Source organism: Glycine max, chromosome 18, assembly GCF_000004515.6.
Source record: "Glycine max cultivar Williams 82 chromosome 18, Glycine_max_v4.0, whole genome shotgun sequence".
Lineage (NCBI taxonomy): Eukaryota > Viridiplantae > Streptophyta > Magnoliopsida > Fabales > Fabaceae > Glycine > Glycine max.
In genome coordinates, this window is record NC_038254.2 from 53,270,017 (window position 1) to 53,296,523 (window position 26,507).

Genomic DNA, 26,507 nt, shown 5'->3' on the forward strand with positions numbered 1-26,507 from the left:
TCCACATCCTTTTTCTTTTTCCACCAATTTTTTTAATTCGCGAATTTTGTTGACTTCTCTGCCTTTTTTGCGTCAACAACATTTAATAATAAAAATATTCTCTATTAAAATAATTTGGAGAAATGTTGAGAACACATTTTTTAAGAGCATCTTTAACCTTTTTAAGTGAAGAAATTATTTCTTATATTTTTTATTGTAGTAAATCTGTGAAAAAAAAGTTTCTTAAAAATAAAATATATATTTATGATAAGAAATTATTTATTAATAATAAAAAATAATATTTATCTGACTATAATAATATAATTAAATGAAAATAAAAAAATATATAGAAGTATGAGTTTTTTAAAGTTTTTTTAAAAAATTATGATTAGGACAAAATTACGTATAAATTTTTTACAATCACATTACATTTTTAAAACCATAAAAACAATATAAGGACCACCAAATATATATTAAAATTTATTGAAAATTAAATAAATATCACGTAAATCCACAAAATTTTGACTAATAAAAAATGTACATAAAAAGGTACGATAAAGAATGTATTTCTTACATTTCTAGACGATTGAAAAGTAAAATGAATTTTTTTCATTCCCACGTGACTTAGTGCTTGCATTGTTCGCTAATAAAAACTAAAAATATAACAAAAAGTTTTTTATTATTATTATAGTTGTAATTATGATGGTAACAACAAGTTTAGATTTTAAAATCTAATACAAATTACTCAAACTCTCTCGCCAATACATTGGAAAAGTTGGTTTTAAGTTATTTACTTTTATTTCTGGAAATAATATTTATGAAAATATAATAATGAGAATGGTATTTTTGGATTTTTTTTAAATGTTTAATAATAAAATTTGTTGAAACTTTTTAATAAAAGTGAGATGTAAAAAGAAGTTGAAAAATAAAAAAAAAAAATGAATGTTTTACTAATATAATGTTTAATCTTATCCTATGAGAATCAACTTATTCTCTTTTTTCCTGAGAATAAAAATGAAGATGTAGAAGTTATTCTTTTCTTTAAAATATTTTATGCCGGATAATAATTTTTAGAAATTTTATAGCAAATATGAGGTTCCATATTCTCTATATTTTTAAGAGAATATGTTAAAATAACTTGAAATATGTACCTCCAATGTGTTTACTACTTTAATTTACGGCTACCGTAACTAATGACATTCGTTCATTTCGTGGTTTTCTTTTTTTTATCATTTTCTTGCTTTATTTATTATAATTTATTGGTGTTGGACAGTTGGTAAAGTTGAAAGTATTTTTTTTCATTTGGAAATAAGAAAATAAAAGGTATGGGTTGATATTTTATTATCATGTGGTGATTGATGATTGGTGCATAAAGAAAAGAGAAGAAAAGGTGAATGGAGTGGATAATCGATTTTGGAACCATTGGTTTAGAAAGGAAAACAGAAAAAAAGTTCGTGGAAGACGGCTTGCAGTTTTAGCATGAAGTTGACACCCCCAAGAAAATAAAATAAAATAAAAAGAGCGGATATTAATACACAAAATTACAAAATAAAAGGAAATGAGAAAAAGTTATGAAAAAAAAAACGGAATAATTATCGCTTGTTTTCATGAAACTGATTGCGTTTAACCGAGGAGCTGTATGAAAGGACAAGTTTTTTAACCCAACGATTTATTTTAAGTTTTGTATATTGTTTTAACTTTACAAATGAATTTAGATATATTTATAATTTTATAAAGGAATTTACTGACCCACTTGTTTTTTTTTAAGGTGTACGTCACAAGTTATAACTACAACTATTCTTAGAATATACCTTGTGGTAATTTGTTAACATATTTTTTCTAAAAAAAACAAACCGGTGTATATTATTAAATGATCATGAGATTTGTTGATGTAAATCCACTTTTTAAAAGAATGCAGGTGAACAAACTATAATTATAATTATTCTAAAAATACACTTGCATATAAGTTATTAAAATATTCTTCATAAAAACAATTGGGTTTACATATAATTGGTCAAAGTTTTTGAAAAAAACTAATCATCAATAAAACTAATGTGTGAATTCAAAAAGAAAAAAAATTAATTGTCTAAAAATATACAATAAAGAAGATGGTATTCTTTAAAAAATACAAATCTCTTTTAAATAGATAAATAAGATAACAAATGAATAGTGTTGATTAAAAATTGTATGCTTAATAAAAACTTAAGTTGAAAAAAAAAATACTTTTATAACATACTAAACACCCTAGCACCCTAGGTTGGTATAATGAAGGAAAGAACTAAAGAATATCGGTTCATCTTCGAACTTAGGTTAATAAGGATTAATAATATAATTAAATATTTTTTTTCTGCATGTTTATTCAATGTTTTGTGTAATATATGAATTGTGAGTCATTGTTATAATTTATAAGGGTTGTAAGGATAAATAATTAAATTTATCCCTTAAAAGTATGGGGTGTTAATAAATTTGTCCCTTGAAAGATATAAAAAGTGTGACATATTAATCTTGTAAATAATTTAATGAGAAATTAATTCCTAAAATTTGTAATTTAATATTGATCTTTAAAAAACATAATTTATTATTAAATTAGTCCTTAAGCATCACAACTGAATGATTAAATGGTCTCTCAAGTTTAACATTTGAACTAATTTGTCAAACATTTTAATATTTATGGATTAAATTTATATTTCTTATTTTTTTAAGGATCAATTTATCATCACAACACACTTTTAAATATGAATTTAACTTATTTATCATTGTTATAACATGTTTTGAGAGAGTCCATAGAGTCATGAAGGTTTGTTTTTACCTTTTTATGCCCTACTATATACCACCCATACTCTTCGTTTGCAAACATCAAAGAGGACAAAAATGACTATTGGCAAGCTTATCACACATAATGAAATTAATATACATTAAAATGAGAAGGATTGATAGAGATAAATGTGTGAGAATGCAAAGTTTAGGATAACTTAAATGAATTTATTAATATTATTCATATCAATAAAATGCATTTATTTTTTAAGAGTTTATTACGTAAAAATTTCATAATCATAATCAAGCATGCTTAACTTTAAATAATATCAGGATAATTGATTTATTGAGAAATTTCCTAAGTTGTAATTGTAATTGAGGCCCAAGCGTGCTAAAAACTTTAGTGTTGGACTGTGGGGTTGTCCATTCACATGCAAAAGTATAAAAAATGGGTAATTTTTCTTTGTAATTTATTAAATGGGGATAAATTTCGAATTAATACCCAAATAAGAACAAGTTGCAGGATGATTTACGTTGAAGTTGTAAAAAGATGAAGGACTTTGATTTTTTTTTTAAACTGAAATCGTGAAAAAGTGAATAATTTTTTTTTTTTTAATTTTTACTTCAAGTCATAAAACAATTAATGATTTCAAAGTTATTTAATTTTTTTAATTGATTATTTAAAGCCGTAAAGATTATATGACTTCAAAGTCGTCCAATTTTTTTATTTTTAAATCAATTTTCAGACTTTAAATTAGTTTTAATTTAATTTTTATTTTACGATTTCGAGTAAAAATAAAAAAAAATAAAGTTGTCAATCTTTTTAGTACTTTATTAGTAAATCATCCTACGACTTTTCTCTATTTAAATATTAATTCAAAATTTATTTCCATTTAATAAATTTTAAAAAAATTACCCCATTTTGATACTTTCCCCATTCACACCAGGCATAACTTGATGGCGTTAGCATAGATCACGCGAAGGTCTAGATTTGATACTTAGTCTGCCCATGTTTAGCGCGATTCTGATCATGCTAAGTGAAGACCTTTTGGAATCTATGGTTGAGGCTCTATATTTTATTAGTTTATTACTTCACAATTTTATAATATATTTAAATAAAATTAAATATTATTTTGATATTTTTATTATAATTTAACTCATTAAATATAATAATTTTAATTTATACAATTAAATAATTGTATATAAAAGTATATATTTATAAGAGTTACAATTCTTAGTTGTATAAAAAGTGAGATCCACTTTATTCAGAATTCGGGGAGCATTTCACCCCAATCGTGTGTTCAGAGAATTAAAAACGGGATTTGTGAAAATTAATTTTATGGTTAGACGGATCAATTTTAAGAAAAAAATCAAATTGATTCCTAAAAACATGTTGGAATGAAAATAAGAAAAGGAAATATTAATTTTTGAGTTAAGTAGATAATTTTGGACTAAATTTTATTATAAACTCATTTCTGAAATAAAAGCGTTTAAACAAAAATGATTTAATTTTAATCAAAATGAATTTTATAAAATTACTTATTTTTAAAACTAATGCTATGTTTAGAAAAGCGTTAGGGGCAGTGTCAAACGTATGTTCACACTTCATAGTCCAACAACGTAATTTTGCATTAAAACAATCATGTTTAATTGTTTTAAACCAAATACAATTGTATTTTTGAAAAAAAAAAGGTATTTTTTTGTCTGAGTTGACAAACTGTATAAAATTTCAACTTATAATTGTTATCTTTATATATCGTAATTGTGTGATTTTAATTTTATAAATTATAGGCTTAATTTATACTTTTTATTCCTAAACTTCAACTTTTTGCAAATTTTGTCTTTAATTATTATTTTTTGCAAATTTTATCTCAACTAACAATACATACTTGTAATGAAATTTAATAAATAATAATAGAAGAAATTAAATTCTTCTTTATTTTGAAAGGATTTGATAATGGCGGATTAAATGCTTGAAAATCTTGGTAGACATTTTGAATATAAATATTTTTTCATTTCGTTATTTTTAGCCTTTAGTCGTTATTTTATTGTGGCTTACTAAAAAGAAGAAAATGTTTACGAGGATTAGTTATACATTCTTCCCCAACACATATTTTATCATAAATTAAAATTTATTGAAAGTTACAAAATTAAGAGAATTATTAAAAAAAAGTGACATCCATAAATTTTTCTAGTTTTTTAAAAAATTCAACCAAAATAAAAAAATATGTTCAAAAAAATATATTATTAGCACTTCTCAAAGATCAACATAATGGAGGTTTGAATTCAAAAATCCTTTGTTGAACCAGCAAATTCATAAATATATTCCCTATATACATTAAAATTGCTCTAAATCACACTAATTTATTTAAACAAATTAAAAAATTATGTAATATTTGTAACATATTCTTTATTATTATTTAAGTTATAAAAGAGTAACTTCACTACTTTTTTGTTTTTATTTTCGTGCAATATAACTTCTCTACTTTCGGTGGTAGGCTGAGGGTCAAATGATAATATGCCGTTGTGTGAAAAGATGTTTATAGGTTAAAATAGTTCAAGAGGTTTAAAAATAGCAAATACTAACATTTTTGTCATTTATTATTTTCTTACATTTTACCCCTATATTTTTACAATATTACACATTTCTTGTCTCATTTTTATAATGTTGCACATACTGTCATTAGTAACACGTTATTGTGTAAGTAACACATATCGACAACAATCAACTAACAAATTTACCTCTATAACACTACTCTTTATACTATTCCAACATTTATCTTTTTATGTTTCAGAATCTTACACTAACACCTCTTGTAAAAGAGAAATTACTGTAATGGTTGAAAATCTTTATATGTAGATTACGGTAATGCCTAAAAAAACATAAAGTGTCTATATAATTTTGTGAAATAATCCAAAAGACTTAAAAAATTTATTGTATTTATAAGAGTAAAAATAATTGAATCAATGTCAGACACCGAAAATGAAATTATTTTTTGATTTAATTGATTAAGAAACATTTGTAATCTCTGACCTAAACAAAATAATTTCATGAAATCTCATAATTAGTATCCCTTACTAACAAAAAAAAAAACTAATAAATTACGATAACAAATACTCTAATGTTTTGAACAATTCTTTCAAAATATTTTATTTTAATTTTTAATTTCACCGATTAAGTAGAGACCCTTTTTGAAGTGGGGTTCTGCCTTTGAGGACCTGAGCGAGAGACGAAGAGAAGAGGAAAGAGCGCGTTATGTGGCCTCTTGTCTCGTTATTTGCAGAAACGCCCGCAAAGCCAGAACAGAAATCGCATATAAAATGCGAAAAGAAATGAATTCAATGTTCGGAGATCTGCACAGGATCTCTCTCCGTCAAACTTTCTTTACCCCGTCCTCATAACATATTTCAGATCCGAAAACCAGATCCCGCGAACTCTGAAGATCTCTATTCTCTTTCCCTCACCTTTCCACTCAAATTCCCCTTTCCACTTTCCCGAGAAAATTAACTTTTTCCGTCAATTTTCCCTCCACCTCTTCCTTCTTCCTCACAATGGCTCTGAGCTTCAACAATCGAAGAATCCCTCTCGCTCTTCGCATTTTCCTTCTGTTCTCCTTATTCTTCAGCCTCTCACCGACCTTCGCTCAGGTCAACTTCGTATCCTTTCGTTCTTCGCGATTTTTTTTCACGGTTCATGCATGCATCGCGGTTATAACGTGTTTGATTTCTATGTGCAGGATTCTCTCGTTCAGAACGCGAAGGAAGATTCCGGCGGATCTGTGGATCTCGGTCGCCGCGCCAAAGTAAGCATCCGTTGCCTCTCTTTATGTCTGTCGTTTCGTTCGGTTCGATTGGATTGTAGTGAGAATTGAATAGAATGCATTGAAACTGGAAATGAATGTTTCATGTTTGTGTGCTTTCTCTGAACAGATTGCATTGAATGACATAGAGAATGATTCGATCCTTTCTCTTGGCTTGGACTCCACTGGTCCTGGACTCTTCGACGCATTTTTCGCGAGTTTTTCGATGATCCTTGTCAGTGAGGTTAGTTTAACGAAGCTGCGATGTGTTCACATTCATTGCTAGCTTTTAACTATCTATTTATAGCTAGTGTGTTATCTAGCATTATCCATTTTGGATCTCAAGAACAAGAGTTGTTTATGCTTTTCATTTTTGTCATGCTGTATATATTCGTGAAGGTTGGCGAGACCTAGAGAAATTTAAGAGATGAGTATTGTGAGAGTGAGCTGAAATTGAAATTGATTGAACGAGTGAAGTGTGTGATATAAATAACAAAGCAAATGTGCGACTTATATAGGCTAGAGAACTTAACCAAGTAATTACTAATTGATAGCGTGCCAAACTAACTTAAATAATCTTTAGTTAATGCCAACCAAGCTGACTATATTGTGACAAATAGGAGCAGTCAAGTCATTAAGTATGCTTGTTGTTTTATATGATACCTCTCTTTCATGTTTGGGTTACGGCTTTTAACTGAATTTTTTTTATGCTAGATTGGGGATGAGACGTTTATAATAGCAGCTCTTATGGCTATGCGTCACCCTAAGTCAATTGTCTTGTCTGGTGCTCTCAGTGCTCTGATTATAATGACAGTAAGTGCAACATGGGATGCATTTTTGGTTTTAATATTTCTGCATTGTTGTTTCTCATTATTGGATGTACTTTTTGTGTTGTTGTGATGGAATGGTTTGCGCAACTACAGAGCACTATTTCTGGGTGCTCTAACTTTTCATATTAATGTTATCAGGATTAAAGTTACTGTACGTGTCAATTAGGTACTTTCTACAGGGCTTGGCAGGATTGTGCCAAATTTGATTTCTAGGAAGCATACGAATAGTGCTGCTACAGGTACAATTTCTGGGTTTGATACTTATTTCTGAGCAGATTTACATATTATAATTTGTGAATTTTGCAAAAAAGCAGGTTAAAAAGTAATTATTTTGAATTATGAGGGTTGAGTCTGCACTCTACACCTGTTATAGAAGCTATGGTAATTAGCACTGTTCAGATGTTTTAGGGATGTGACAATGTGCTTCATTGATGCTGTCTTATTCTAAATACTATTCTTTGCTTCAGTATTAGTTGATTGTGTATTTGTGTCTATTTCATTCCATCTGTGCCTAGCCTCTGGGGTTCACTCAAATTCTTAATTGTGTTTACTGTTTATTATAAAAGTATTATTTATTTAGCTTCGTTAGCTGTTTATTTGTGGTTGTTCCAAATGGTTGTATCTTAACTTGTATAAAGTCTATGAGAATTCTTGTTAGCAATAGAAAGTCAGAAGCTGTGAATGTCATTAACATTTGTGAATTAAATTTTGTTTGTGGTTTTAAAAGTCATAATTATGTACTGTACTCAGCATATTGTGAGCAATTTGTTTTTGGATTGCCATTTATACCTCAGCATTTTTTTTTTTTGGAAGGCCAAGATAATTTATATTATAGAATAAAAGTACCAGAGGTACTACATATTACAAATAGGATCCTGAAAGATCAGGAGATATAACACCCTACACGAATGAAAATCCTAATAACAGAAGCTTTAACTAAAAGCTGTAGACATATTTGAAGACCAACAATAATAAGGAATCTGGAAGTTCCTTTCCCACCCCCTCAGCCAGGTCCATAATAGGAACAAGGAGTTATCTGTCAGCCTAGTAATATCAAAATCTTGATTCTGAAAAATGATATCATTCCTGAGCCTCCAGATTGAAAGTGTAGCTGCTATCCACCACATTATCCTTCTTGTGTTAGAGACCTTTGATGCTGCTGAGGAATAGTGCTGGAGAAAATTATCCATTGGCCTACAGTGAAACACCTTGTCTTCCTTTACCCAAGATAAGAATTCCCACCACATAGGCATAATTTTGCCACAAGTGAAAAATAAGTGGGATGCAGTTTCAGGTTGACTATGGCAGAAAGGACATAAATCATTATCCACCTGAATTTGCCTCTTGATCAGATTGTCCTTCGTGGGAAGTCTATCCCAGAGTAACCTCCAAGCAAAGGATAGAGCTTTAGGAGGGGCCTTGATCTCCCAAAGATTCTTGAATCCCAGGTGCTGACCTTCGTCATGAAGTTCAGGTTTAATAACTTGATAGACAGATTTAGTTGAGATAATCCCAGTGGATTCAGCTCTCCAAACCCAGGTGTCATTGAGATTGTTGTTTAACCTGATTTGGTGGATGTGATCAATGAATTTAGAAGCTAACTGCACCTCGTTATCAAACAAGTGTCTTCTCCAAACCATGTTCTAAACCCACCCATTCTCTGTCCAAGATCCCACCTCTGCTACCCTAAAATCTCTTTGGGAAGAAATGTTGAACAATTCAGGGAATTGGTCCTTGAGAGAAACTCCTTCATCACCCCAAGGATCTTCCCAAAAGAGGAACTTGTCACCTCTCCCCAGCTTCCACCTGATTTGGTTAGCAGCATTGATCACATTCTGATGCTGAGAGATGACCCTTAAGTCAGCCCACCAAGTAGAAAAGTACTGTTTTCTAGGACCATGCTCCAATCCTCTCCAGCCATTGTACTTAGAGATCAAAATTCTGGTCCAAAGTTGGTCTGGTTGGTGAAACATCATCCACTTCCATTTGAACAGAAGAGCCTGGTTGAGACTTTGAATATCTCGGATCCCCAACCCACCCTTATGTTTAGGAGAGCAGCACTGTCTCCAAGACATCCAAGCAATCTTCCTTCCTTCTTGCTTTCCCCCCCAAAGGAATTTCCTTTGAATGGCAGAAATCTTATGAATGATAGCTGAAGGGACCCTGAAAAAAGACAGGAAAAAAAGAGGTAATGCTGTTAGGACAACATTGATGAGTGTGATCCTACCAGCCAAAGAAATAAATCTCTGATTCCATTTGCTCAGCTTAGCCTCAATCTTCCTTATGACAGGATCCCAGACCACCCTCCTTCTAGGATTAGCACCCACTGGAATTCCTAGATAGCAAAAGGGAAGTTGCAGTAAATCACAATTGAGATAAGTAGCAGCAGAGTTGCACCAAACCACAGATTGGCCAACAGCACCGAACTGGCTTTTAGCGAAGTTGATCCTTAGCCCAGAAACCATCTCAAAGCTTCTAAGAATGGTCTTCACTACTCTGACATTTTCCATGGAAGCTTCTCCAAAAAACACAGTGCCGTCAGCATATTGAAGAACGTTCACAGGAACTTTGTTCTTCCCCACCAAAAAACTTCTGAATTTATTTTGAGAAATTGCTTCTCTCATCAGTCCTGTCAATCCCTCAGCCACTAGATCAAAGAGGAAAGGTGCCAAGGGGTCACCTTGTCTCAGCCCTCTTTGAGGGTTAAATTCTGAAGTTGGGCTACCATTGACAAGAATAGAAATGGAGGCCGAATTCAAGCAGGCCCTTATCCACCTAATCCATCTCTCATGAAACCCCATTCTCTTCATCATATAAATGAGAAATTGCCAAGATACAGAATCATAAGCCTTCTCAAAGTCCACCTTAAACACCATACAAGGCTTCTTGGATCTTCTAGCCTCCTCAATCACTTCATTAGCCACCAGAACACCATGAAGCAATTGTCTGCCCTGAATAAATGCTGTCTGCCTTTCATCTATAAGCTGAGGCATGGCTTTTTTCAACCTGTTAGCCAACACTTTGGCAATGATTTTATAAGTGCAGCCTATAAGGGATATAGGTCTAAAATCATTGATAGCTTGAGGGTCTTTCACTTTAGGGATAAGGGTAATAAAGGAGGAGTTGCTGCCTTTGGGGAAGGAAGCATTAACGAAAAATTCATCAAAGAATCTCATAAAATCAGGTTTAAGCTCCTGCCAGAAGTACTTAATAAATCTAAAATTAAGCCCATCAGGCCCAGGGCTTTTATCATTGCCACAGCTCCACACAGCACAAGTTATCTCCTCTTCTTTAAAAGGCTCTACCATGCTATCTTTTTGGAAATCAGATAAGACATTGAAGTGAACTCCATCCAGGTTGGGTCTTTGGTGCTGGGGTTCATGAAATCTGTTTTGGAAATGCTGCAGAACCTCTGCCTTAACCAGTAAAGGATCTTCGACCCATACACCATCAATGAATAAACCCCTGATCGCATTTCTCCGCCTACTGAAATTTATTAATTTGTGAAAATAGGAGCTGTTACAATCCCCCTCTTTAACCCATCTACTTCTAGCTTTCTGTCTCAATATAGACTCAAGGAGATTAGCCTTTTCCCAAAGCTGTGATTGAAGATCCTTCAGCTGTTTAATTTGATGCTCCGAGGGCTGAGAGGGCAAAGAATTCTCCAGCTCATTCATTCTATGCTGCAGCTGCTTTATATGAGAATTAATATCTGCCGAATTCTCGTTACTCCACCTTTTCAGCCTCTGTTTAAGATTCTTTAGCTTGGTTTTTAAGGCAAAACCCCCCCCAACCCAAGGGCTGAAAATCAGACCAGCACTCTTTCACCACTTGCTGGAATTCCTTGATCTTTAACCAGCCATCAAAGACCTTAAAAGGCTTAGGACCCCAGTCAATAATTTTGGATTGAAGAAGAATAGGGCAATGATCAGAATAATTTCTCTCAAGGTTGAATTGAGAGCTATCAGGCCATAAATCCAGCCAACCATCCGAAACCATAATCCTATCCAGCTTACTTTTGCAAGTCCCATTAGGCCTTACCCAAGTGAAAGGTTTACCCAAGCAAGGGATGTCCTCTACCTCCATATCAGCAAGCCAAAGATTAAAATCTTCTATAATTTGAGAGTCTGTATTGCTGTTATTAATCCCCTTTCTTTCTGAAGGATATCTGATGCAATTGAAGTCCCCAACCAAACACCAGCAGGAATCAAGGGACTGAGATTTCCTAATACTGAGGTTCTGCCATAATTGCCTTTTCCCAGCAGTGTCACAAGGAGCATAGAGATTAATAACAACTACTCTTTGCATTTGAGGCAACCAAACTCCACCCAACATAATGTAGTCTTTATCTGAGCAACGAAAATCAACCTGAAATTTGTTAGCATCCCAAATGCATAATAATCCCCCAGCAGCATTTATGGCAGGTTGCCATTCCCAAGCCAAATCACTCTGACCCCATAGGAATTGACATGAGACTTTGTCCATAGACTCCTTCTTGGTTTCTTGAAGACACAGGAGATCAACATGGAACTTCCCTACCAAATTTCTGATAGAAGCCCACTTGAGACCTCTACCTAGCCCTCTTATGTTATAAGACAAGATATTCATCTGTGAATATTCGTGTTTCCCAACTGCAGTGCCTCTTTCCTATCCCGAATCTCCATAGTCTTGAAACTGTGAATACCATTCTGATCTGATTCATGATAGAGGCCTAAGGATTTCACTAGGAGCCATTGTTGATTGGCCTCTTCAAATTCTTCAAGAGGATTTTCATCCACTTTGATAACCTTCTCCATCTCCCCCGTATTACTGTTGTTTGGGCCTTTAAAGCAAAGGTCCTTTGACCCAGTAGCATCCTTGTCTTCTGTTAACATAGAGTTTTCTTCAACTACAGGCTTAAGGAGGCAGCCCTTTGATGGGCCGTGTCGTTGCCTAGCGTATACTTTGGGGAACCAATCCACATACCTATTTGCAGCCTCAGCATTTACTTATTTCCAAATTTCTATTGTGTTTATTGATGGTTTTTACTCTAGTCTATAAGTTCAATTTTTGTGTAATATGATGAAGCTAATCCTATCCATTTTTTGTCACTTGCAGTTCTTTATGCTTTCTTTGGGTTAAGGTTACTGTACATTGCATGGAGATCATCAGATTCAAAATCCTCACAGAAGAAAGAAATGGAAGAAGTATGTTTTTTTTACTCTTTATAGGAAAATACTGATGATGGCCTTGACTAGTGTTAAAAAAGAAATGCAAGCAAGACACTATTAATTAATTGAAATTTGTTGGAAATCACAAAATTGTATTGGTCTCACTCCTTATTTATTGAATTCAACCAATGATTTTGTAGTTTTCAATAAATTTTAAACAATTAGAGTGTGTTGAAGCTGTATGTTTAAGATTGTGTTTCTAGCACTCATGCTAAAATATGCCAAGAGCTAGTGTCTTCCTTCACATAGATGCTAGTTGCTTTGCTTCTTTATTTTTCCAATTTTAGTTTCCTGGTTTCCCTCCCCATTACACCTCCTGGTCACTTGCCATGGGGAAGGTAGCTCATTTAAACATGCTGCAGCTGGCAGGGATTCTATACTCATTAATTGGTTCAATTTTTTTATATATTCTTTTTTTACCTGGTTCAGATTTGGTACATGCTAAGAATTGATTAATCTTGTTAACTAGGTTGAAGAAAAACTGGATGGTGGACAAGGGAAAACTTCAGTTCGGCGCTTCTTTTCAAGATTCTGTACACCAATATTTTTGGAGGCAAGTACAACTTTTGCATCATTTATTTGAAATAACCACATTTGCACTACATGTAATATTATCTTTTCTTTTTTATGCAGTCTTTTATTTTAACATTCCTTGCTGAGTGGGGTGATCGTAGCCAGATAGCGACAATTGCAGTAAGAAAACTGATCCCCTGTAGATCAACATTTTCTGCTTTCGCGATTGATTTTGTCTAATTTTGTTTATCGGTGGCATTCCCCCCCCCAACATTTTTCATGTCCTTTAATTTTCCTTCTGCAGCTGGCGACCCACAAAAATGCAATTGGAGTAGCAGTTGGGGCCACTATAGGACACACCATCTGTACCTCTCTGGCTGTGGTGGGAGGAAGCATGCTGGCATCTAAGATTTCCCAACGCTCAGTAGCCACTGTTGGTGGCTTGCTCTTCATCGGCTTTTCCATATCTTCATACTTCTATCCGCCTCTATGATAATTACAAGTGCAGAGTAATCTGATTCGTAATGGCTTGTGGCCTCTCTGTCCTGTTTTTTTCCCCCCCTACATAATTGTCTTTATTGTAGATTTGTGTTGTACTTGTTCCCTAGGAAAGCTCGATACTAACTGGAACATGAGATTTTGAATCCCATTCTTTTTTTGTAAAATATGTTAAGTTTTCGTCTCCTCCACACTAGCACGTAGACAGACATTGTTATTTATCATTATTTTTGGAAGGTAAAAGTATCATCTTCTTTTCATGGTTAACAATTTTCCCATTTGTGCGTTGGTTAACTTTGATCTTGAGATTGAATTATTTATGGACACCTAATTGTAAGGATAATGTTTTGTGGGGCGATCAGCTTTTAGCTTTTTACTATTAGAAGGAAGAATGATGGATAACCCACTAGTGGTTCGGAATGGCCGGCTGTTCGTGACTTGTTTTGTGCTCTCAATGTCCTTTCCTGGAAGTTTATTGTTTGTTGCTATTTCTACTTTTTGAGACTGGGTTTTGCTATGCAAGTGCAAACCGCAAATAATGAAAACACAGCTTGGTAATAAGTAAAAATACATTAGACTTTTGGCTTATGCATTTTCATATGCGAAGAGAATGTATATATAACTAGGATTCGTAACTTATTTTTTGCACAAAGATTTTATTAATGCATTATAAACAAACAAATCAGGTATATCATTAACGCTATCAATCTTTCCTTGCTTTCATAATCCTTACCTGAACCACGATATAGTAGCCTCAATTGGAGGGTGCCCCAAGTCAACCATTTCCTCCACGAACTATATTCCAGCCTTGACTTGTTGCGCCCTATAAAAGCCAAATATTGAAGTATAAAACTCTTGACAGTAGACACTGCGTGTGTATTTGGTAATCCGTTAAAAAAAAAAAAAAAGAATCGCTCGCGGTTAGAATGTGAAAAGTTGAATAATTCAACCGTACCAAAATTGTCATCAAGGAGCAAACTCTATTAGGACCCACTTTAAACCGAATATGAAGCTAAAAGTTGTTGTTTCAATGAATGAGCTTTAGTAAGGGCCTTACGTTGGGGGCCAACACTATATGGGTCTTGGGTCATCATGTTCTCGGATATACGCCAACCATGTCTTCCTAGTTTCCGCGACCAATTATCGCAGTTCTACTACCACCCCATTTCACCTTCGTTGGCTCCAATCATGCTCCTTATATCACTTCACCTTATCCAATAGCCCACCACCACTGGGTACCCTTCATGCCCTCTACGTCAAGAATGGCTCTCTTCAAACTTTGAACCCGGCTAACCATCTTTTGACTCTGTATGCCAAATCCAACAACATGGCCCATGCCCAGAAGCTGTTTGATGAAATTCCCCAGAGAAACACTCAGACATGGACCATCCTTATATCGGGTTTTGCCCGAGCGGGCTCTTCAGAAATGGTCTTTAACCTTTTCAGAGAAATGCAGGCAAAGGGTGCTTGTCCAAATCAATATACCTTGTCCAGTGTCTTAAAGTGTTGTTCACTTGACAACAATCTTCAATTGGGCAAGGGAGTCCACGCGTGGATGCTCAGAAATGGGATTGATGTAGATGTTGTGCTGGGGAACTCTATTCTTGATCTTTACTTGAAATGCAAGGTTTTTGAGTACGCAGAAAGGTTGTTTGAGTTGATGAATGAGGGGGATGTTGTGTCGTGGAATATCATGATCGGTGCGTATCTGCGTGCAGGAGATGTGGAGAAGTCTCTTGACATGTTCAGGAGATTGCCTTACAAAGATGTCGTAAGTTGGAATACGATCGTAGATGGATTGCTGCAATGTGGTTATGAAAGACATGCATTAGAACAACTCTATTGTATGGTGGAATGTGGGACTGAGTTCTCTGCAGTCACTTTCTCCATAGCTCTTATCTTGGCTTCCTCTTTATCACATGTGGAGCTTGGGAGACAACTTCATGGGATGGTCTTAAAATTTGGCTTTGATAGTGATGGCTTTATAAGGAGTTCACTTGTAGAAATGTATTGTAAGTGTGGGAGAATGGATAAGGCGTCTATAATTCTCAGAGATGTTCCTCTGGATGTCCTGAGAAAAGGGAATGCTCGAGTTTCTTATAAGGAACCAAAGGCAGGAATTGTTTCATGGGGTTCAATGGTTTCTGGCTATGTTTGGAATGGGAAGTATGAAGATGGTTTGAAAACTTTCAGGTTAATGGTTCGTGAACTGGTTGTAGTGGATATTCGAACTGTTACAACCATTATTTCTGCTTGTGCTAATGCTGGAATTTTGGAATTTGGAAGGCATGTTCATGCTTACGTTCAGAAAATTGGGCATAGAATAGATGCTTATGTTGGTTCTTCCTTAATTGATATGTATTCTAAATCTGGTAGCCTGGATGATGCATGGATGGTTTTCAGACAAAGCAATGAACCCAACATTGTCATGTGGACTTCAATGATATCTGGCTATGCGCTACATGGTCAAGGAATGCATGCGATTGGTCTTTTTGAAGAAATGTTGAATCAGGGTATTATACCAAATGAGGTTACTTTTCTAGGGGTTTTAAATGCATGCAGCCATGCAGGGCTGATTGAAGAAGGCTGTAGATATTTTAGGATGATGAAAGATGCTTATTGCATCAACCCCGGAGTTGAACACTGTACTTCTATGGTTGATCTTTATGGTCGAGCGGGTCACTTAACTAAGACAAAAAACTTCATTTTCAAAAATGGTATCTCTCACTTGACTTCTGTGTGGAAATCATTTTTATCATCTTGTCGACTTCATAAAAATGTTGAAATGGGAAAGTGGGTTTCTGAAATGCTACTTCAAGTTGCACCATCTGATCCAGGAGCATACGTTTTGCTATCAAATATGTGTGCTTCTAACCATAGATGGGATGAGGCTGCCAGGGTAAGGAGTTTAATGCATCAAAGAGGGGTGAAGAAGCAGCCTGGGCAATCTTGGATTCAACTAAAGGATCAAATCCATACTTTCGTCATGGGAGATAGGTCTCATCCTCAAGACGATGAGATATATTCATATCTGGACATTTTAATTGGAAGGTTAAAGGAAATTGGATATTCCTTTGATGTGAAACTTGTCATGCAGGATGTAGAAGAAGAACAAGGGGAAGTACTTATTAGTCATCACAGTGAAAAACTTGCAGTTGTCTTTGGCATCATTAACACTGCCAATAGGACCCCAATTCGAATTATAAAGAACCTCCGCATTTGTACAGATTGCCATAACTTCATTAAGTATGCTTCTCAGCTTCTAGATCGTGAAATAATTGTAAGAGATATTCATAGGTTCCATCATTTTAAGCATGGTAGTTGCTCTTGTGGAGATTATTGGTGACAAAGGTAAAATATACAATTACTGAGTCTACAATATAGTCTTGAAGTCCTGAAATCACTCATCAGAACATAGTTTCTACATGTGAAACTTGGTGCAGTGGAGTAAAAAGATAGCAGGGAATCTTCTAACTTGTTGGTTCCGGGATACATTAAATGTATGGTTCATATTTTCTACATTTTTTATTTTTATCATAAGATCCAATTTGTATAATGAATTTGTTATCAGATGTTAGACTGACCAATCATTTCAATCTTGATATCATCTATGATGTATCATCTTCTATATGCCAATACAAGGCATTGATGAAGTAGAGCATCAGATCAGACTAAAGTTGTATTCTGACACTCAATCAACTAAGTTTAGCTCAAAACATGGAATGGGTAATGCTTTATATACAACATTTTATTGTGATAAAAAGAAATGATTTTTGAGATTTAGCACTCAAAATGGCCTCGATCACCCGGGCCGAGGCAAGCCGGGACTGGCCAGTTGGAGTTCCTAATACCTTCTTTAGTGTTGGTGAACTAAAAAAAAAGTCATCCAGTTTAGTCTACCTAAAATTTAAAAAATAAAAATAAATAAGAAAAATGAAAAATAATAAAAATGGAATAGTGGAGAATGTTTAGGCAAATAGAGGGAAATTTATACTGGAAGTTAAAAAAAAGTGTTTAATTCCCTGTACTAAGTTGCTTAAAAACATGATTAATTAAGCATGAAAAAATAAATGCAAATGCAAGTGAAAAGAGTAAAAGTAAAAATATGTTGAAAGAGCTTCTGATGGTTCTGGTTCTGGTCATCTGTGAGAAAAAATTGTGGAACTTCCTAAGACCCAATTACTTGGCTTTATATGTCGCAAACTAAAAAAGATAAATCATTGGTATTGGAATGTTTTCTGTGTTTGATTTACTAGTACTACAGATGAATATGATGCTCTTGTATTTTCCACGTCTGTCCAGCTCAATAATCAACTTTTGGTCGAGGAATTTAATTAGAAGTTTCTTTGGGGGAACACAAAGTTTAGCATCGAGGGGAGGGTGCATGGTACAAATCTAAGCAAGAACTTGCAGTGATACTTATAGATGACCTATTAATGAAAATCCAAGAGCAGGGACCGAATCTAAGACCTTTATGTCTGCGTTGTTCAATCCAGCATGTTAAGCAACCCTCATTACCAACTTCATTGAAAGGTAAAGCCTTTTAGACTTGCCTTTCGGGTCCTATGTTTTTTTATATTCTGACAGAGGACTCAACTAACTTTGAATCTTGATACTCAAGGTCGTGTACATCAAGGAAGCTCTGGCACAATTTCTTAGTTATCTAGATTATGGTTTTGTAGCTTCTATCTAAAGCCAATACCACTTTAGTTATTCCTTGCACTATTCTCATGTTTGCTATAGTCATGCAAAAGCACAATGCAGTTTTTTCTTGGTTGGATTGCTAATACTTCTAAATTGGAATATCTCTAATGCTCAGTGGCCTAACAATTTCTCATGTTTAGTAATATGCACAATCTAGTTCTTAACAACAGAAATTTTTTAAGATCGTTGTTCCATTCCACAAAAATGGCAATTTCATGCAGAACTGACAGAAAAAAAAAAGTAGTTAAATTCGGGACATTGAATTGAAGCAAATAAAAAATGCAATGGTTAATGTTGTGATTAATAATCTCAAACAGAAAAAACATATATAACTTCTCTAAAAGATGAGAGAAGATCTACAAATTAATTAATGATTAGCTAATGGAAACTTAACTTTAACTTATGGAAAATTTTATTTTATTTTATTTTCTTATTTTGTTCTCTAAAAGTGTTCCTAGAGAAATTTATTAAACAATTTGGATGGCAAAGAAATTAATGATATGAGTAGTTATCATTTATCAATGCGTGGTTGTGCATGTTTTAACTTCTCTACTAATCAACATTACAACTTACGGGAAAAAGGCAATGTAGAAAAGGACTTGATCGTGTATTATTTATTAAATTGTTGTGGTGGTTATAGGTGAGACACAGCTTAAGAACCACTTGATGTTTTTTTGTCTCCTATAGGACAAGTTAAATTTTCAGTTATATGGACGCATTATTTGTTCTTTACCGCTTTGCACCAATCATAGACTAAATGAACAATATTATTGGTTGAGATATAGATAAGATAACCATTGCTTTGAGTGCTTAAATTACTTTATAGGGACAGTTTGGTATTTGTGAACTATAAGTATATAATCCTCCATGTACTCATATGTAAAAATAATTAATTTCATAAGAAAATTAGTTTAATTTTTTTTAATCTCATGTAAAAAAATTAAGTTATTTCTAAAATGTTTTATTTTTTGAAATTTGCTATCATAAATAAAAACGAGTCATTATAAATAGAATTAGAATTAAATAAAAAATATTTTAAAAATAATAACATTAAATATAAAAAAATTAGTTAAATTTATTTATATTCAAGTCCAACTACTTACAAAATCATTTTTATCTTATATATAAGTCCCACATACAAGATTTTTTTTTATATATATATTTAAGTACAATACTCTCATGAATGTGAATTTGTTAGACCTGTAGTTTTCTCGTTCAGATTCATTAATGTGGTACAATGTAAGTTCTATATTCATTCTTTAAGTGATTCATGTTGTCCCAAATCAATAAATGCGATAAATGTGTCAGATTTTTATTGAAGAAAATTACACTCCGTAGTTTTCACTAAAAATAAAAAGAGTAAGAGTAAGGGTAAAACAAATTAGACAAGTGAAGTTGGACTTTATCTTTAATAGGTCATTCATTTCTAAAATCTAAGGTCTAAGTTTTATCTATTTATTTTACTTAGACCTTTTCTGAAGGCTTGTATATGTGACATTTTTGAATGTTTGTTTAAAAACTTGCTTTGTAGTAAGTCATTTTCCCCCCTACATACCGAGCCTTTAATGTAAGTTGATGGGCCTAATTTTTTTAAATAAACCAAAGTATATAATTTTAAAACTTATAATAAAAATAGAAATATTATTGTTAAGTATATTATTTATATTTACTTACATAAGTCAGTTTGTTAGGTTTATAAGTTTTTTTTAACATTTTTACTAAATAAGCTTAAAATAATAATAAAAACAACTAAGTTAACGTAGGTTAGGTAATTATCACATAATTTCATCCCTGAGTAAGAGTTGATTAAAGCTTTATTAACTTGCTAAGCTTCCGTTAATTAACTCACATCAAATTTAGTAAGAAATGAACCGGAAGACAGACAACTCAACCTGCCTTCAACAAATCGACTTTCAATTCTTACAAACAATGATGCCTTTCTTCTTTGTATTCAAGAAATATCAAATTTGGTCTCCATTGCCAGGAGTTGGAGATTCATTGGGAGGTTTGCTTGATATGCACTACTTCTAGTTCGAGTCCAAAACAAGTAAACAAAAAGAACATGGATAAGGGCATAAGGCACTTTATTTTATAAGGAAAAAAAAAGAATGTATACTACAAACCAATTAAATACTATACATTGCATTGCAATATATTATTACTGTGTTAAAACAAGTCTAAGCATATATACATAAATGTCACAATCTTGCGTATGAGTGTGTATGTCCCTTTCACTCACCAAACGGATTTATTAATTAATAAGATGTAGCTTGACTTTCTATACGTAATAATAATAACGTGCTCCACAACAAATTGAATTTAAGGGAAAGGGAGAGAGTGTGCCTTTGTGTTGTGCTTCATTATTATTATTATATTATAACAACAAACTTAGGTAGCTAGGCCTAGGCTCTAGCTATATATTGTACTTGTCAAATCTAGACTCAAAGGTTGCATATTCTTGATTGCTAGCTCAAGCTCCAATTCCAATATATTGATCTTATCCCCTAAGAAATTTAGAATGAGACAAAGAATGGACAGGCTTGTCATTCTTCCTTTCTCTGCTGGTTGCATCTCTGAGGCCAGTGTTGCTGTTGGTGTTCCACATCCAAGAAGATCAAAACCAGACACCAATGCATCACCTCCTACAATAAGTCTCTCCCCTCTCTCTTTTAATTAATTTGACATATTTTTCTTTTCTTTTTCTATTTCATTATTCTTCTACAACTTTATTTTTGGATAAAATAGAAGCAAAACATTTGCAAATTAATACATGTTCTCTTTTCCATTTATATGAGACGTGCCAGTTTGATAAAAACATGAAAAAAGGTTAAAAAAGAAGTTAATGCTAGCTATACAAGTATACGTGAATTATCAAGATACCTATATGTTAGCTATACAATTGTACATGAATGAATTATCAAGATAGGTATATGCGTGTGTGTAAAGCTAAAACATATAGGATGAATTTTATTAGTCCAATGATGTTGGATTAACTGTTTTTTTAGTATATATTATATATTTTTCAATTAATTAAAATATAAATAGATAAATAGATGTCCTTTATAATATATTAATACTAATATTACGTACATACCTATAAATGCTTAATATATTTAAAAATTATCATACATAATCATTAATATATATACAGTACATCACATGCATTAATGTTTAAATTTGTTAAGTTGTATTTTATATAAAAATTTATTGAAATGAAGTGATTGATCATGACTTTTTTTATGTGGCACGTGCCTTTAATTATGAAATATTTGAATTGCTTGATTTCCAACCGATCTCGTTTCTATAACTATATGATATGAAACAAATGTAGAACGGTCTAAAAGCGTCGAGGATTCAGAGATTTTGTCTGGTGAAAGCATGAAGAACTCGTTGAGGCTGCTAGACGTTGTTCCAAAGTCTAACCTATCCTACGGCTTCAATAGACTGGTCAAGGGTTTCAAGAATTTTTCTCAATTGTTTGGTGAGAAATTTAACATGATGGTTTCATTTTATAATCCCTTGATTTATCTGAGGATTTAATTTATGAGATTAATTTTTATACATTGTCAGTCTCACAATCTTTAGAAACTATCTTAGATATTTTTTTAAAATAATTACTACAAAAGTTAATATGATAATTTATTATTAGATATGACAATATATATATATAAAAAAAAACCTAGCTTGTTGGTTAAGAATGTGAAAGCTACGCAAATGTATAAGTAAGAAAAATTCACCAATCTAATGTATTAAGATTTTAAGATAAAGTTTGATATCAAAACTTGTAGTGTTTTATCCCCTCGTTTTCCAAAAAAGCCTTTACGCTATTAATTTATTAATACATTTTAATTAATTGAAGAGTTAAAAGTCAATAAAGAAGATTATAAGAGGCACCAACTAAAAGAATACATTGCAAATTTAGTACTATAAAAAGGAGAAAAGGAAAAGAAGAAAAAAATGATAAAAAAAATCTCAAAGAAAAATTCAGACTTAATAATATTTTTAAAACTTTAGTTTTTAACTATGTTAAATGATATTATTAGGTGATCTATTCAAGTAATCAATTTAGTGGGATATCATTTTTATGTTATTATATTGTAAAAATCAACAAACTTATCATACATATCAATTTTTAATTTTCGATTAGATCGTATAAACTTTTTTTTACATATGCATATACAGACTATTAAATCTTAATTAAAATTTTAATTTATTTGTGTTTTGCAGTGGAAAAAGATGAGTTTGAAGAAGTGGAAATAGACATGGAAATAGGGTGCCCAACAGATGTGCAGCATGTGACACACATTGGTTGGGATGGCATTGCAACTTCTGCTGCTGACCCCATGAAGGGATGGGATGCCCTTATTCCTCCTGAGCTCCTCTCTCTATCATCCTCTCAATCTTTAAAGCACCTGGACCTCCCTAATTTGGAGGCAAAACATGATGAAGCATCGTCTCCCGTTAAGCCTTCTCCTAATTAATACCACGTTTTGTTTTTATACATATTTGAAACTAGAAATGTGATTTGATGTGTTGTTGAGCAGATATAAATATATATTAAGGTGAGTTGAATTTACAGTGTTTTTAGTTATGTTTCAGATTCTATGTGAATGTATAATTAATTAAACCAAGATAAGCATCTCTATCAGTTTGTAAACAATCCTAGTGTATATATATATATATATATATATATATACTTTCTGTCAATCTCTTTAGCCGTATTTTTTTCAACTAACGAAGATAGGATATTTCATCACTATGCCCGACGGAGAGATTAAGGTAGGATCACAACGATTATTTAATCTATTTCACATCATGTTGTTATACTTTTATGTACCAAAAAATTGTTGTTATACTTTTGTTTTTACCTTTTTTTATGAAATCATTTCACACAGATTGAGAGAAAGAGTGTAATAAGTGATATAAAACAAACTTTTCTCAATCCCAAAGAATAAACAACATTGTTCTTGATATATCAACCACTAAACTGTAACTGCCCACGAACTAATGTAAGTTCATTCGAATAAGCTAATTCAAACACCTTATGATTCGAATTCAACATCACTTATTAAACTAAACCTACCTTATGCTCCATGCACTTGGTGGCCAACTCAAGGTGATATACTTTTACTTTTTATTTAATTTTGTGTATAGATAGTCGTAGCTAGATTTTCTAAGTAGGATATGCAAAATTGAGATTTGAACATCGTGGGAGACCCTTGAACGGTTGAACCATTTGTGCCAATGTTAACATGATATGCTCTACTTACAGCGTGGTTTGACATAAATTCCGGCAAAATCCACATTAAAGTCTCAAATCAATATAAAAGCTACTCTATGTAACTTGAGGTTTCCACGTTTTTTGGTTCTAACGCTGAACCAAACATGCACTTAAAGAAGTTGTGTGCTATTTGGTAAATCCATTCATGCTGCTACTCATCAAGATGTAATTGGCAAATTGATCTATTAAAAGAAGGCCAGAACAGGAGAGAGAGAATTTAACATTGTAACATGTTGAGAGTCATACAATACATCATTTACATCCATCTCTATTGCACAAATAAGGATCCATTTCCACCCATTGTCCATTCATAGAGAATGAATAACAACAAAAAGTAAACAAAGATAATAAGCACTTTCTTCACTTGATGTAGTATGGAAGGTCCAAGACGTAGAGGAGGAAGTAGGCCCAAATAACACCCGAAATGCCTCCGAAGAAGAAGCCTCCGGTGAACTTGGCCCACCCATCAGCAGTTTGGAGCTGATCGGGCTCCTTCTTGCGGCCCGTCAAGGTCAGTGACGGGGCAGTGGATGGGTCTCCTTCGTTAAAAGATGAAATCCCATAGATTGTGAGGCAAAGGCTGAGGATCACCACAAGCCCACCAGCGGCGAGAGAGCCCGCTTGCCCGGCGATCTCGGTGTTCCTCAGAGGCCCGGCCTTCACGAATGGGCCCACCAGAAGGTAGCCATGGGCCAGGCCCACCTCGATCCCTCTTAGTAGTGGGCTCACTGCGGTCCTGTATGCGGGGAGGTTCGATAAGTACCATGCAATCAAGGGGCTGGATGTAACTGGGGTTTCAAGGCTTCCAATGAAGGGATCACCGTTGATTGGTTGAATCACTTGATAGGTTGGCTGCCATAATAAAATTGCAATAACCCAAAAATAAAACATTAATGGCTTCTTATTGAATATATTGATGTTGGGATTTTTTTTTTTTAATTAAACGAAACAAAAGAATTTCTGTATATAAATTTTAATTTAGACACGCTTTGATTACATTAGAGGCAGCAAAATAGAAAATAGGTAGGGTTCAGTTAGTCGACCAACTTGATGAAATGTAAGACTAAGACTTTGAATGTTAAATCTGGAATTATTAAATAGGGGTCATTTTAACTCAATTTGATCATAACCTTAGCTCCCAAAAACCACCAAATTTCAAAAAAATCAAACTCTCACTTAACTTGGACTTCATTTTAGAAGCTTGAATTTGAATCTGAACTTTCATAGTCTGCCTCACTACATTCCTAAATTAATTGACAAATTTCAAAAAAATCAAACTCTTAACCCGCATCGGGGGCCACCAAGCCAAGTAACTCATTTTTTCACCTCTACTTTCAATGTTGACATATATTGACAATGTAAAATTAAACTATATTCCTAAATTAATTGACACATTTATCCTAAATCACTGATAATATAATGAAATTAAACTATATTCCTATCCTTTATAAGATGTTCTGTGATATATTTCTATCCTTGATTCCTAAATCATTATAGAAGTGCAGTGGCTGAAACCTGATAACATATCCATAATCAAAATTATATTGTGAAAGATGAACATATTGGCATAATCTATACTAATATTACTAGTATATTCCAAGAAGAAAAGAAAAGGGTCATCCATACTAGCTCATAAAGGACATTGATTAGAATTAAGCATAAGAGGGTAGCAATAAAAAGACAAAGAGAGTAATTATTAATTATTAGAACACAAATTGAAGGAAGAAGTGCACCTTTTCTGATTGGATGGCCCTAACAGTGAAGCTAAATTGCCTCTTAGAAGGCAGGAGGTGGAGTGGTGAAGAGGCAGAGAGGCCCTTGGGAGCTACAAGAGTTTTAGTGAAGGTGGACTTGAGTTGGCTTGCCATAGGAGAAGCAGCTGCCATGATGATGGCCTTGTGTTGTTGTTAGTTCCACACAGTGGCTTAAGTGAGGGACCGAACTGGCTAAGTGCAAGATCAAGGTTGTGGCTGTTGAAGGCCCTCTTATCTCATTGGCTGATTTGCGTATCAAATCCTTATCCCTTATCCATAACACAACCAACCTTTCCAAATTTAATTGATATTTTTATATCTTTGTGATGGGCTTTTTGGGTGGGTAAGCCAATCTTGCAGGCCCACTTTTTTTTCTAGCCGTAATATTGATAGGAAGTTGTCAGAAATATTGACTAATTTTCATTAGAAACTATGATCATGCACAAAATGCATATTTATCTTGTAACATGATTTATTCTATAGTCAAAAATTAATCAAGAATCAAATACTACATCATTTGATTAAGGGATATAAATTATTATCACTTGTATCTTTGATTTTCTTCTTTCCATCCATCTTTACTAGTTTAGAAATAAGGGGTGTTCCTATGTATTCTTAGTTTTGGGTTAAACTTTTTGAGATGTATGATTTATATTTTCGATGGATTAGTCTTTTTGGAATGTACAACTCTTCATATTCCAAAAAGACTAATCCAAAATATTATATTTTGATCTTATATGTAATAAACAATTATCTAATTCTTCAGACCAATAAAATTAATTTGATTGGTTAAGTTGTTATAAATTTTAATTCTATTTTAAGATTATCCATAATATTAAATGGATTTAGAGGTGGTATTTTAAAAATTCAATCAATGAGTATGTCTTATTTTATAGATAACTCAATAAATGTATCTATTTTATGGAAAAATAAGTCTATATCATTAATAGATCTCATAATTAAATGGGGATAAAAAAATTAACAATAAAGTAATTATATTTTTTTAATAAATAGGATAAAAATGGTTTTTTTTTGTTTCTTATATATAAAATCAAAGAGTTAGTATAATTTCACATTTTGAAGTAGGTGTAGAAAGAAGTATTGAAGTGCACGAAGCAATTTCCCAAATTTATCAACACGCCCTTATATTTTGAAAATTTCAATCTAGAATATAATCTTACATT

General features: G+C 32.9%; 4 protein-coding genes across 4 annotated transcripts; 3 read left to right on the top strand and 1 right to left on the bottom strand.

Annotated features, from left to right (window-relative positions):
* The first annotated feature begins 5,938 nt into the window (after positions 1–5,938).
* LOC100786634 (putative pentatricopeptide repeat-containing protein At3g23330-like) lies at positions 5,939–13,844 on the top strand. Its single transcript, NM_001289350.1, is given in 9 exon segments — positions 5,939–6,381; positions 6,471–6,536; positions 6,664–6,777; positions 7,248–7,346; positions 7,530–7,602; positions 12,461–12,549; positions 13,043–13,126; positions 13,207–13,266; positions 13,391–13,844. Coding segments are annotated over 9 exon segments (870 nt in total). The 5' UTR covers positions 5,939–6,285; the 3' UTR covers positions 13,580–13,844.
* A 157-nt stretch (positions 13,845–14,001) lies between these two features.
* Positions 14,002–18,255, top strand: LOC102664309 (putative pentatricopeptide repeat-containing protein At3g23330). The gene has a single exon (XM_006602781.4). It carries the CDS (start codon positions 14,660–14,662, stop codon positions 16,928–16,930), a length of 2,271 nt encoding a protein of 756 aa, XP_006602844.1. The 5' UTR covers positions 14,002–14,659; the 3' UTR covers positions 16,931–18,255.
* Positions 18,256–20,572: 2,317 nt separating this feature from the next.
* Positions 20,573–22,919, top strand: LOC100787187 (CRIB domain-containing protein RIC4). The gene is made up of 3 exons (XM_003552394.5): positions 20,573–20,939; positions 21,620–21,769; positions 22,516–22,919. Exons 1-3 carry the CDS (start codon positions 20,807–20,809, stop codon positions 22,767–22,769), a joined length of 537 nt encoding a protein of 178 aa, XP_003552442.1. The 5' UTR covers positions 20,573–20,806; the 3' UTR covers positions 22,770–22,919.
* An 836-nt stretch (positions 22,920–23,755) lies between these two features.
* Positions 23,756–25,467, bottom strand: LOC100500317 (uncharacterized). The gene is made up of 2 exons (NM_001249348.2): positions 25,303–25,467; positions 23,756–24,421 (listed from the first exon to the last, which is right to left on the bottom strand). Exons 1-2 carry the CDS (start codon positions 25,453–25,455, stop codon positions 23,930–23,932), a joined length of 645 nt encoding a protein of 214 aa, NP_001236277.1. The 5' UTR covers positions 25,456–25,467; the 3' UTR covers positions 23,756–23,929.
* Between the last annotated feature and the right edge of the window lie 1,040 nt (positions 25,468–26,507).

What these genes read in the sequence shown, in the direction of transcription:
- LOC100787187 (XM_003552394.5), top strand. Translation starts at nt 20,807, where the DNA reads ATGAGACAAAGAATGGACAGGCTTGTCATTCTTCCTTTCTCTGCTGGT. An exon ending in TGCATCACCTCCTACAATAA is followed by an intron (nt 20,940 to 21,619) that starts GTCTCTCCCCTC and finishes AAACAAATGTAG; the next exon opens with AACGGTCTAAAAGCGTCGAG. An exon ending in GAATTTTTCTCAATTGTTTG is followed by an intron (nt 21,770 to 22,515) that starts GTGAGAAATTTA and finishes TGTGTTTTGCAG; the next exon opens with TGGAAAAAGATGAGTTTGAA.
- LOC102664309 (XM_006602781.4), top strand. Translation starts at nt 14,660, where the DNA reads ATGGGTCTTGGGTCATCATGTTCTCGGATATACGCCAACCATGTCTTC.
- LOC100500317 (NM_001249348.2), bottom strand. Translation starts at nt 25,455, where the DNA reads ATGGCAGCTGCTTCTCCTATGGCAAGCCAACTCAAGTCCACCTTCACT. An exon ending in GGGCCATCCAATCAGAAAAG is followed by an intron (nt 24,422 to 25,302) that starts GTGCACTTCTTC and finishes TTATTATGGCAG; the next exon opens with CCAACCTATCAAGTGATTCA.